The sequence below is a fragment of the Octopus bimaculoides genome, chromosome 4 (assembly GCF_046866305.1).
Source record: "Octopus bimaculoides isolate indiv1 chromosome 4, ASM4686630v1, whole genome shotgun sequence".
NCBI classification, from domain to species: domain Eukaryota; kingdom Metazoa; phylum Mollusca; class Cephalopoda; order Octopoda; family Octopodidae; genus Octopus; species Octopus bimaculoides.
The window spans coordinates 40,762,940-40,776,659 of NC_142931.1; the positions used below are offsets into that span (position 1 = coordinate 40,762,940).

Consider the following 13,720-nt stretch of genomic DNA (forward strand, 5'->3'; position numbering starts at 1 on the left):
GTGCGGATGACACGTAAAAGCACCCACTACACTCTCTGAGTGGTTGGCGTTAGGAAGGGCATCCAGCTGTAGAAACTCTGCCAAATCAGATTGGAGCCTGGTGTAGCCATTTGGTTTCACCAGTCCTCAGTCAAATCGTCCAACCCATGCTAGCATGGAAAGCGGACGTTAAACGATGATGATGATGATGATGATATACATATATATATATATTATCATTATTATTATTTTCTGTGGACCTAGGAAAAAAGAAAAATGGAAACTTCTCAAGTCCGTCAGTTCCAAGCCATAGTATCCTAATTATTTCAGGTTGTGTTCTTATTGCATTCAGATTATGGGCTTTGTGTGACAGCAGATGTGCTGGAGTCTAACTTAATGTTAAACTCATATAGGAGGCATTCCTCATCATCTGGTAGATATCTTGCTCGAATAGGACGTATCTTTTGAGGATGTGTTCAGGACTGGAAAAATGTATTGGGCATTTTTGTTTACCAAGGATTCTGTCTCAATATGTCTAACTCTTAACAGCAGGAATTTATTAGGAGCTGTTTGTGGGTAGAGGCCACTGAGTAGTGGTCAGCCTAACTGCATTGTAGGTTATATACAAGCAGTATTAAAAGCTCTCACTTACGCTGCTTAATGTCTTAGAGGAAGGCATCGATATATAACTTGGGTGCCTGCAAGCTAGAGTAGTCTCCCCTGAAATAATTGTTTCTTCCTCCTCCTTCCAACGCTTATTTCTACTCGTTTTAATATAACATTTGACTTTGTATAAATGCCTTTATTTTTTTTCTATTTTATTTATAAGAATTTTCTCTCATATTAATCTTATAAAAATAGTTTCTGTCACCTATAGAAGGGCATATATCTTTCGAAATAATTTATATTGTCATTTCCCTTCATACTAATACATTGCTATTTTTGTTTCGTATTACAAAATAGTATTCATGAATTATCTCTCTTTGATATAATAATAATATTTTTTTGTCGTCTACAAAACTCTTGTTCATTATTCTTAATCAGTTGTAACTTAGGTTTTTCTTAGTAAAATTGTTTATGTATTTAAAGTTTCAACAATTTTTTCTTCTCGTTGTGATAGACAAGTTTTTTCTTTTTGTCTATTACAAGAACTGAGCAAAATAGTTCAGATTTGATCTCAGTAATTTATATTAGGAAAATTGGCACTGCTACTACTGCTGCTGCTGTTTACTAATAAATATATTAAACTTAAGCTCTTACTCAGCACTAATCAAGCATATGATTTGATTTCCTGCCATGATCATCTATTCTTTTTTCCTGCATAGTGTATCTAAAACGTTATATAATCTGTCCTCTTTTAAGATGATAGGATGTGGCTTGAGGGAAAGTTTTGGTTGTTATTCCTGGTAGATTAAACGACCACATCAATTGACTCTCAACTGCTGTTGTTACTACTATAAATTCTATATATCAGTCCCTCATCAAACATTTATTTTCATTTCATGTTCTGGCTTCAATCTTTGGTTGCAGCCATATTACTTCACATAAAGTGCTAATTATCTTGAAAAAGAGTGCTATAAATGTTATGTAGCCTTATAATCTGTCTCCTGTGAATATGAGACCTTATTTTTCATCATCGTCATCATTTTATTTCTGTTTTCCATGCTGGCATAGGTTGGTTGGTTTGCCAGGAGCTGGCCAGCTGGAGTGCTGCACTAGGCTCCAATTCTCTCTTTTGGCATGGTTTCTATAGCTGGATGACCTTCCTAGTGCCAACCACTTTGCAAAGTATACTGGATGCTTTTTATGTAGCATTAGCACCACTGCTATTGCAGTGCTCTATATGTGGCACAGACACTGGTGCTTTTTATGTGATTAATTTTGAATACAAACTGAAGTCTTGAGTTCAGAGTAAATATGTCCTTATATAATTAGACAAAATTTTTCATTGAAAAATTACACATTGTTTATACTTGAAACTAATTTAAAAGCTTAATTTGTAAATTGAAAATTTACTTGAAGTTTTACAAGCAAAAAAAATTCTACTGTATGTGACAAGTCCCTGATTATATGCATATCAAATTAGTGCAGTATGAATGAGAAAAATAAATATTAATCATTAAGAAAAGTTCAAGCATGCTTAGATGTTTTGAGAGGAGAAAGAAGTAGTGACTGTTTTATCTGAACACATTAGTGACTTAAGAGAAGCAAAATTGCTTCAATCATAAACTGAAACGAGGTCATTAATGTAACTCACTGAAAGAATAATGTCACCATAATTCTCTGTTTATATATACTAGCTGCACATTCAACAGTGCTCATTCTATAAGGCTCAAGTGGCACTCACAAAATGGAGTATAGTCTCACATCTGGGACAGTGTTACTGTTATGCATACAGACATCCTGGATTGTATCCAGAGGAAGGTCACTCAGCTGGCATTCAATCACTAGCAGACATGCTCTAATCCCTGGGCCACAACCATGCTATCATTATCTTTGTTTCTTAAGCTTGCTGGTCTCATACCTCCACCTCTCAGTTACTCCTGGCCCACTCCACTGCAGCCAATAACATTACCCCAACATTAACTACCATATCTAATACTTCTTGCCTAGAACTTCAACCTTCTGGAATCTTCTTATGTCTTTCTTTCAAATGTTGATCTGCAGCAGTTTAAATAGAACATTAACAACATCAAACTCACCAGTCATGGAAAGCCTACAAAGGTTATCTTCTAGCTTCAGCAAGTAAAGGAAAAAAATACTTGGCAAAACAGTAATAATAGTGATGCTAATTTAATAATTTGTAACAGTCATTTTCCCTTTTTTTTCTTTGCTCCTTCACTTTTTATGTCAGTCACTTGAAAACAAACACAGTGAAACAAAATATAAGTTTCTGGAAGATTTCCATGGAACTGAAACACCAAAAATATACAAAACATTGAACTGTATGCTAAAGTACCCCCAGCAGAAGTGTTAAGACTGACCTTTCTGGTTGTGTAAAGCACCAACGGCAGTGCCTTGTAAAAGCGCCCATGCAGCAACTTGTAAAAGGGTCCATGTGGCAACATGTAAAAGTGATTGTGCAGCAACATGCAAAATTGCCAGTGTGGAAACAGGCAAAAGCACCTGTGTGACAACACACAAAAGTGCCTGTGCAACAACACACTAAAGTGTCTGTGCAGCAACATGCAAAAGTGCCTGTGCTGTGACATGCAAAAGCACCTGTGTGGTGACATGCAAAAGTTCCTTTGTGGTGACACACCAAAAGTGCCTGTGTGGTGTCATGTAAAAGCATCTGTGATGCCATGTAAAAGTGCCTGTGCGGTGCCACATAAAAGCATCCAGCACACTGTAAAGTGGTTGGTAGAAGGAAGGGCATCCAGCTGTAGAAACCATGCCAAATCAGACTGGAGTCTGGTGTAGGTCTCTGGCTGCCAGCTCTGGTCACACCATCCATCCCATGCTAGCATGGACAATGGACATTAAATGGTGATGATATTAATGCTAAAAGAGACATTATTAAAACTTTTATCAAATTTATTAGTGACATCTTGGTTCTTTTAAGAATAGCATTAATTTTCTCCTGTCCTCTTTTTCCCTAGATAACCTTGTGACAATAGGGCAAACAGCCTTAACAACTTGTATCGTTCCTGTGTATGCTGCTGGTGTGTTGTGTGCTTTTAATTCAGTAAGTTTTACTTGTTATATTTTCTACTTTACAGCATTTTAATTTTTTTTCTTATCTATTTTCCAAAATAAAACATTTGGATCTTTATCAATTTCCTTCATAAAGTGGTTGGCAGCTATAAAATGTTTGTTTGTTTTTAATATATCTTTATCTATTACTTGTTTCAGTCATTGGACTGCAACTATACTGGGGTACAAACTTGAAGGGTTTAGTCAAACAAATTGACTCCAGTACTTCTTTTTAAGCTTGGTCCTTATTCTATTGGTTTCTTTATGCTGAACTGCTAAGTTACAGGGTTGCAAACAGGGACGCACGCACGCACGCACGCACGCACGCACGCACGCACGCACGCACGCACGCACGCACGCACGCACGCACGCACGCACGCACGCACGCACGCACGCACGCACGCACGCACGCACGCACGCACGCACGCACGCACGCACGCACGCACGCACGCACGCACGCACGCACGCACGCACGCACGCACGCACGCACGCACGCACGCACGCACGCACGCACGCACGCACGCACGCACGCACGCACGCACGCACGCACGCACGCACGCACGCACGCACGCACGCACGCACGCACGCGATGAGATTCTTTTAGTTTCCATGTACTAAATCCATTCACAAGGCTTTGGTTGGCCAGAGACTACACTAGAAGAGACTATAATACAAGACACTTGCCCAAGATTCCCCACAGTTTCATTGAACCTGGAACCATGTGGTTGTGGAGGAAAGTTCTTACCATACACCTCCACCTATAGCCACCATTTTCTTTTATAAGGAGAACTAAATTATTTCTCTCACTCTCATGTGAATGAGAAAAATATCTTAGCTGATGAAAAAAGGTAATCCACCTAATTCCTGACAAGGAAAATGAAAACAGCAGATATGACCAACAATCTTAAATGCCAATATTTCTATTTTATGGACATCTCTCCTTTTACTTACCCAAATTTGAAGCTAATTCCTTTTGAGTTTTAATTAGGTCTTAACTAAGTGTCATTTTCTTGGCTGACAAATCATGGATTTGTTTCCTATTCTTGATTCTGAGTCATGTACTAGCAGAGTACTATATTCTATGTATACAATTAACTGGTTACAAAAGCAACCAAATAGAGAATGATAATGACTTAATTGTTGAGCAGTGATCTAATTGAAACTAAAATATAAAAAAAGAAAATCCTTCACAGGCGTGGCTGTGTAATAAGCTTGCTTCCCAACCACATGGTTTCGGGTTCAGTCCCTCTGTGTGGCACCTTGGGAAAGTGTCTTCCATTTTAGCCTCAGGCCAACCAAAGCTTTGTGAGTGGATTTGGTAGACAGAAACTGAAAGAAGCCTGTCGTATGTGTGTGTGTGTGTGTGTGTGTTTGTACCCCCCTCCACCCCCTCCACCACTTGACAACCAGTGTTGGTGTGTTTATGTCCCTGTAAGCAAGTGGTTTGGCAAAAGAAACTAATAGAATAAGTACTAGGCTTACAAAGAATAAGTCCTGGGGTCGATTTGTTTGACTAAAGTTGTTGCTCCAGCATGGCTGCAGTTAAATAACTGCAGCAAATAAAAGAATACCGTTAAAATGGCTTATTTTGTATATGATATAGATTGTGCAGAAAAAAGTCTTTCAGATGAATTTTCCAAAAATCGAAATAGCTAAAAATGTTAACAAAGTCATTTCATTTCCAAATATGTCTTCAGTTTATTATAATTTAGAACTATTGAAGCGTTGAAATTGTAACTCCCAATCTAAATAACCATAGGATTTATAAGGATTTAGGAACTCTTGCCATACTTATCTGAAAAACTGGAATGTTATGTATTAAATATTTTTGATACCCACAGGTTTTGAACTTGTGAGTTCACACTCATTTATAATCCAGATTCATTAACTCGGAGATTAAGGGTCCCCATTTACTTAATGTTTTGATTGTTTAGCTTCCCAGTCTGTATCAGATGACCTGATGAAGACTTGTGGAAAAAATACCAGAAGATTAATGGATAGTTTATTGATAGGAGCAGGCATGACTGTGTGGTAAGAAACTTGCTTTCCAGCTACAGTTCTGGGCTCAGTTCCTCTGCGTTGCACCTTGGGCAAATGTCTTCTACTATAGCCTTGGGCTGACCAAAGCCTTGTGAGTGGATTTGGTAGATAGAAACTGAAAGAAGCCTGTTGTATGTATGTGTGTGTGTGTGTGTGTGTGTGTGTGTGTCTCCTTGTGTCTGTGTTTGTCTCCCAACCATCACTTGACAAAGAGACCAATAGAATAAGTACTAGGCTTACAAAGAATAAGTTTTGAGGTCAATTTCTTTGACTAAAACCCATTAAGGTAGTGCTACAGCATGGCCACAGTCAAATTCCTGAAACAAGAAGAATAAAAGAATACAAAGGTGAGTCACAAAGTAATGAAATTTTTATTTAACTTACTTTCTGACTGGCCCTTGTATATCCTGTATCATATATTCTTTTCTACTCTAGGTACAAGGCCCAAAATTTTTTGGGGAGAGTCGATTAGCTTGAACCCAGTATGCAACTGGTACTTAATTTATCAAACCTGAAAGGATGAAATGCAAAATTGACCTTGGCAGAATTAAAGACAGACGAAATACTGCTAAGTATTTTGCCTGCCATGGTAATGCTCCTGCCAGCTCGTCACTTTAATACCATATATTCTGTATCATATATTGTACATTGTGTATCATATATTGTGTATCATATATTGTATATCATATATTGTGTATGTTGAATGGGAGATGGCAGAACTGGTTGCATATCAAACAAAATGCCTTCTGGTTTTTAATTATGTCCCTTTGCATTCTGATTTCATAAGGCTGACTTTGCATTTCATCCTTTTTGAGGTTGATAAAGTAAATACCCCTCAGTCATTGAGGTTTAATAAATAAACTATACCTTTGAAGATAGTGTCTCAGCATGAGTAAAATTAATTAAGATATCTGTTGATGGCACAGAAAGGTTTTCGACATGTAATGGATTCAGAAGAAAAGCTTACAATAGCTCTGAATGGCTCCTGCAGTCTCTGTGTGGAGCAAAGCATCTCTGGTGTGTTTTTCACCTGAGATAAGATAAATGAATAATTATCGCTGTACGAAATAAAATAAATTGCTTGAGTTTTATTCTTTAAGGAAATTACTAACTTAAAAGAGATTGTTATAAATGAGAATTGAGCCTTACTTACAAACCTTGTAATGTTATGAGTTTACCACCTGCACTGAGGTGCTTGCCATTATGTTATGAGTCCTTTGCATAACTTAGCTAGTGGCTATTGTGGTTGAAGCATAAATGCTTTCATGTTTATTTCACAAGGATAATCAAGAATGAAAAATCTCCGGCATAGCCTTGGTTGTGAAGGTTAAAACAAATTATTGAAATAAAGAACAAGCCAAAATGATTCTAAGAGTCAATATCAGGTTCTTTTTTATGAGAATACATAAGGTAGACACACTTTAAGAACTGTATGAAGGTCTACATATTACCAATTGTCAGTCATCATATTTTTTAAACAATATTTATAAATTTATTAATATTGGGGTATTTAGTGTAGTCCATTGCTATATCTGTAAATGTAAAAAAGGTTTATTTGGAAGACTTCAAATATTTGTTCATTAAGTTGAGTTGTGTGAATAGTGACTTGAACTAATTGACATGAAAAATGTTCTAATTGTGTGGAGATCTCATTAAAATATACAAAATGATGAAATGATATGTTGATGTGGATTATAGAAATTATACTCTATAAAATGGAAGGAACATTTTATAGCCATTATCTCAACATGTATTTCTAATTGGTATGTCTTTACTAATCAATTTTATAAATTAACTATCTAAAGATTTCTGAATCGAAACAGCTGTCAGAGATGTTGTCATATTTTATAATTAATAAATAATTTTGTTAATTACCTCTCCATTTTCTCCTTATTCTTTAAATATATAAATATATGAACCATGGTTACCTTATAGTTGAACTTTCTACAGATTGGTAACTAACCAGTATTTTCATTGGATTTATGATCCCTTAATGAGGTTTATTACCTTTACTTGATTATATATATATATATATATATATATATATATATATATATATATATATAATGTGTGTGTGAATATATATATATATATATATATATATATATATATATATACATAATGTGTGAGTGTGTGAATATATATATATATATATATATACATAATGTGTGAGTGTATATATGTATATATATTTTTGCCCATGTAATGACACACATGCTATTCTCTTGACTGTCTGCTTCTCTGGACTTTTTTCCCTTTATTCAATGTAGAACCATGCTCAAAGTGTTATAATTTTACTCCTGTTTTTCCTTCAACAACTTTCATTGACTTTTGTTGATTTTTAAATTTCTTTTTGTTCTTGAATTTGCTTTTATATATATATATATATATATATATATATATATGTATATATGTATGTATGTATGTATATTCGTGCTTAAGACACCAGCTACATTCCAGAGAACCTCCAAAGAAGTACCATGTATATATGTGTTTATATATATATTTGGTTAGCTGGAATTGGACTGTTTAATACTGTCAATTTTGTAATCTTTCATCAACAAAGATGTTACTGTACTCTGCTTTGATCTTTCATATTTTGACCTTTCATATATTTTATATTTCTTTTTTGTCAGTTTTTTTTTCTTCATACTTCTGTACAATTGATTCCTTAAAGAGTTCAAGCTGTACATCATTTATATTTTGTTTTAGCATGATAGAAATATTCTGAGTATCTTTCTCTCTGGTTTCTTTTCTTTAGTTTTCAGATAGCTTTTCAAAAATTGTCATATTTATTATTTTCATTTGTTCAGACTCAAGTTTATTTTTTAAAGGAAAAGAAAGAGTGACTGCTTGTGTGTGTGTGTGTGTGTGTGTGTGTGTGTGTGTGTGTGTGTGTGTGTGTGTGTGTGTGTGTGTGTGTGTGTACTGTGAACACATAACTAAATCAATGATTAATGATTTAGCTCCCTGTTATAGACATCTCACTTTATTGATTCTTCTAGAAAGTACTAAATAAATTAACCCATATGAAAAGAATGCTGTACAAAACTACGTTTTCATCATTGATTAATGCCTATTAGGGTTATAGTGTTATCATATTAAGGGCAGATCATTTTCACTGCTCATTCTCGTGGGGGTGTGGTAATCAAAAACTAGCTTTATAAGTATTGACTTTGATCTCTTTTATCACAAGTCAGCTTTCGGTTTGTGTCTATAACTCATGAAGGAAATTGGTTTGGAGTGATAGTTAATTGGCTACCATCAATGTGAAATTATCACTTCTGTTTAGTCTCTTATGTCTTTTCTTCATTTACAACTCATAAGTTGAATGTTTCTATGAAAGCAAATAATGAATAATGATAATTTCTTTTGATTAAGAACAATTTCGTAATAACATGAGTAGAAGTTAATTGTACTTTTTGCCTTATATTGTATGGCACTTATTTTATTAACTCAAGCAGAATGAAAGATAGTCAGTATTAGTAGAATTTGAACTTAGAACAGTAAGGCACAATACTTTACAAATGATAAAGTATTGTATGTTACTCCATATCCCGACTTCTTTGATGCTTTGCAATGTATTTAATTTTTTTCTTTTCTACATTATTTAGGATGATGATCATAACCAGTTGTTTAGGTTCCTTCAAGATGTTGTTACAACTTTGGCAATTTGTCAAGCACCATTAGATAGTATACAGGCTGCATTCCAAGAACTTAGGTTTGTATTCCATTAATAATGTATTTATTATTTTATAGTCATAATTTTGTAAACATTTTTGTCTTTTTCAATTTGATAAGGTCTATTTTGAAATGGCAAGAAAGAACACAAGCAAACAATGCAAAAATAAAACAAATAAGTAAATAGAATGAGAGAAATGGTGATGATGATAATGATACTGATTATAAGTGGATGTTGGTCATGTTTCTTATAGATATAAAAAAAAAACTCAACAAATTATATTTGGTATAAAAGTACCAAATAATTCTTTCCTGTTTTCTGCTTTATTTTACTTTTTAATGATAGCTCAAGTGTTTTTATTCAACCTCTCCACTTGTTTTGATGAGAAGTGTGGATATATCTAGTTTTTCTTATCCAGTGATTTATGCTTTTATAAACTAGATGTAAATTAAAAGATATTTGAGACAGATCCAACTCCCTTTGCAACAATCTAATATGTACAGTGTCAAGATACGTGGCTAAGTGGTTAGGGCATTGCACTCATGATTGTAAGATTGTGGTTCCAATCCTTGGGTCAGGTGATGTGTTGTGTTCTTAAACAAAAAACTTCATTTCATGTTGCTCCAGTCCACTCAGCTGGAAAAAATGAGTGAACCTGTGGTGGAATATACACACTACAGAATCCTGGAAACCAGCCTTATGAACACATGGCTCAAGAAGAACCTTTGATCCTTTTTTGAATATGGCCAATGCCAGAAGTATTTAAAAATCATCTTTTCAATGTTGGGTCTCATGGAGGCAATGACAAATGACCAAGACCTTTGGCATTATGCTGTGCTTGAGAAGAAGATCCATCAAGCTAAGTGAAATAATAGTTGTGGCAGGTACTGGTGTCACACGAATGGCACCTGTGCTGGTGGCATGTAAAAGTAGCCATTATGCTCTTGGAGCATTTGGTGTTTGGAAAGGCATCCAGCTGTAGAAATCATATCATATCAAATCAGAATAGAGCCTGATACAGCCTTTCAGCTTGCCAGCCATGGTCAAGCCATTCAACCCATGGCAGCATGGACAATGGACGTTAAATGATGATGATGTGATGATGTACAGCTTGATACAGGGGACAATTTAAGGAAATATGTATGAAAGATATAGCCTATATAAAATAAGAGGTACATGACACAAGAAGTTTTTGTAAGGGAGTAACAGATTTCATAATGGCTGAATTTTTTTTTTATGTCATGTATTTGGGATTGAGAGCATCATTTTCAGCTTCTAAGGGGCCAAACATTGGTTCATTGTATTTTTGATTGTGACAGTTTGAAGGGATGTTTGTGCACTCAGCCTTTGAAAGCCTGTATCTTATTAAGCTGAGATGGCCTTTGAGACAGATTCAATGCTTTGAACAATTCCCTGAATATACCAGATTTTGCAATTTTGTCACTTCTCGTCAACATGCTGTTAAAGAATGCCTTCCTACAAGGATTGAAATAAAGCAGCAAGTCTCATGGGAGCTTGAAGCTATTATTGAGAAGTTCAATCAGTTGATGAGTGCCACTCATTGAAAGTCAATTAAATCTTTCACAACAATATTACGAAGGTCAAAACATCTCAGCAAGGTGAAATTGAATAACAGAATTATATTGAAAATAAAATAGATTCAACTGTTCATGTAGTAATGAAAAAACACTCTTCTCTGATATGGCAAACTGTCATTGAAATAAGTAGTAGGAAAAGTACAAACAATTCAAAACTAAAAGCCACAAGTCTTCAGGAATAACTAAACAAGTGGAAGGAATATTTGCATAATCTTCTCAGTAATTCCCAAGCAATTTCATATAGATTCATAGAAACTGCTACTAAACATGATCTTGACACTAAACATGACAATTTCTCATCAGATAAACTCACTGAGACCAAAAAAATAGAAAGATAGCTGGTTTTTGATAATGTACCATCATAACTCTCAGTGACACCCTCCTTCAATAATGTAATGGGGTATATAATCAAAACCCAATTGAGAAGTGGACTGATGGTTGCATTTCCCCATTGTCCAAGAAAACTAATTTAGATGTGGCTAAAAATTCCATTGGGTTTACGTGTGCAGTGGTAGCAGTGAAAATCTAGAATTCATAACTGAACTACATATACCAAAACTTGGGAAAGAAGATTTTACAAAGAAACCAAAATGAGTTTTGGAAATATTGGTCTGCTGTCAAGAACCATTGAGAGAATCAGAGCTAAAAATTCTCAGTTAGGAATACTGTTTGCATTCATCTCAAAAGCTTTTGACTTTATCCGCCAAGACTACATGTAGCAGATTCTTCTTACTTATGGTGCACTTCAAGAAATAATAGCAGTTTAACAATGCTCTACATGGACACAAGAACTAAAGTATGATTACCTGATAGAGACACTGATTTCTTCAACATCAATGCAGACATTTTGCAATTTGATATTCTTGCAGTATTCTTTTTCACCTTCCGCTTAGATTATGTCCTCTATGCTTCAGTTGAAAAAATTCAACAACTGAGCTTTACTTCAACAAAATCCACATTTCCTCACTTCCCTACCACAACTATAACAAATGCAAATTATGTTGGTAATATCATTCTCTTTGCAGATTCTGTCTCAGAAACTACTACCTTTCTACATAATTCTGAAAAAAAAAAGTAGAAAATATTGACCTTTATGTTAATCCCTCAAAGACTGAATATATCTGTTACAGCAGGTGGGGTCTATAAGCAGAATGAACCAAAATCCTCTAAAACCTATAGACTCTTTGTCTCAGTATACAAAGAGTCTATTGGTTTCAGAGGATTTAGAGGACTATAACAGATATATTATGTAACATTGTATCCATAGATAAGCTTGTAAAAGTTTGTCTAGCAAAAACATGGGCTGTTTTTGATGGGCTCAATATAAGCTGGAGTTCACCTCCACCTGATTATCTTGAGAGAAGCTTCTGTAATACTGTAAACTCAATGTTATTGTACAAGTTCACTGCTTGAGCTAACCAAACATCTTGGAGGCTAGGCTTGTTGACACTTTTTCCTTCATTTTACAGGCCATTTTGAATATCTTATGGAGAAAACATCTGACTAAGCAAAAATCCTTGCATCATAGAAACTTTAGCGCTGCATTCACCTTGATGCTTTTAAAAGCAATGCAAAGAGGCAATTTATATTCTTTCACTCATTCTAGAAGTTGTGTTAGAGTGAGTGATCTATCATGTAGTTCTGAGCACCTGCTTACTCCTTAGGCTGTTGATCATTGAGGTAGTCTGATTACAACCTATGTAAACAGCTTGTAAAGATGAGACATGGGGAGAGAGTTTCTCATGGTACATGGAGAGATAGTTTCTCCGATCTTCTCTTTCACCTTTCTTGTAAAGCAAGATAATATTCAACTCCTTCCTCAACAAGGATATTTTTATCCTTTTTTAACTATCAATTGTAATGTAGAACAAGGATTTTCCATAGCTGCTCTCCTTCACTCTTTAACATTTCCTTTGTTATCTCTTTTCATCAGCTTTAGGCATTCTCTATTTCGCTGACCAGAATGAGTGGTACTTCTTCCAAGAATCGTGATGGTAGAAGAGTGATCATCACTGATGTTTTAAAAAAGATGGATGTAAAAGGTTTCACAGACTTCCTTCACCAGCCTTTTGCCCATCCCTGTAAAACATCTTTGTTCTTGAATATCATCACCTCCAATTTATATAGTGCCATCTCACTCCTGCATCTCTTCAGATGTTTCCTTCACAGCAGCTTCTTATGTCTGTAGTTCTTGAAGTCTATTTCTAGATGTTGTCTAATCACCTTGCAGAAAATGTAACACCTAAAGTGATCTTTTATGCTCCTTTTTATAGTTTTCCTTTTCTCCAGTATTTTCCCTTGTTTCCTCTGAGATGTTTGCATTTGATTCCTGTGTGTTTACAATTCTTGATTTTCATGTGCAGCTTTGAATTTTCTGGATCAATGAGTCTTAGCTTTCACTTATTTCTTCAAGCTAACTCCAGGTTTCCTTCCTCATAGCATCCTACAACTGTTACACATTGTAAACTTCGATGTATTGGTTCTTCAGCAAGTTCTGCTCTGCCTTTCTCTCTAATTTGAACAGTGACAATCTCTGCCTGTAGCAAGTGATAGTTATTGCTGGTGTTGACATGCAACTATGACATCCTGCAGTATGTGTCATTTACTGATTAGGTTGTAGTTGATCTAATTTTGGTCTTGACTATTTAAGGTTCTCCAGGTTCATATATTTCCCAATCTTTCCCTTAATAGGCTGTTCCTGATGTAAAATCTGTCATGGTGACTA

At 35.2% G+C, this 13,720-nt stretch overlaps 1 protein-coding gene across 3 annotated transcripts in view; it reads left to right on the forward strand.

Moving 5' to 3' along the window:
- LOC106880460 (RAB11-binding protein RELCH homolog) overlaps window positions 1–13,720 on the forward strand; it is a 245,776-nt gene that overhangs the window by 84,130 nt on the left and 147,926 nt on the right. For all 3 annotated transcript variants that reach the window (XM_052967015.2, XM_052967016.2, XM_052967018.2), the window contains 2 exons: window positions 3,582–3,667; window positions 9,330–9,436. In XM_052967015.2, the coding sequence (XP_052822975.2) occupies window positions 3,582–3,667; window positions 9,330–9,436 (193 nt within the window). The remainder of the gene's footprint in view (window positions 1–3,581; window positions 3,668–9,329; window positions 9,437–13,720) is intronic.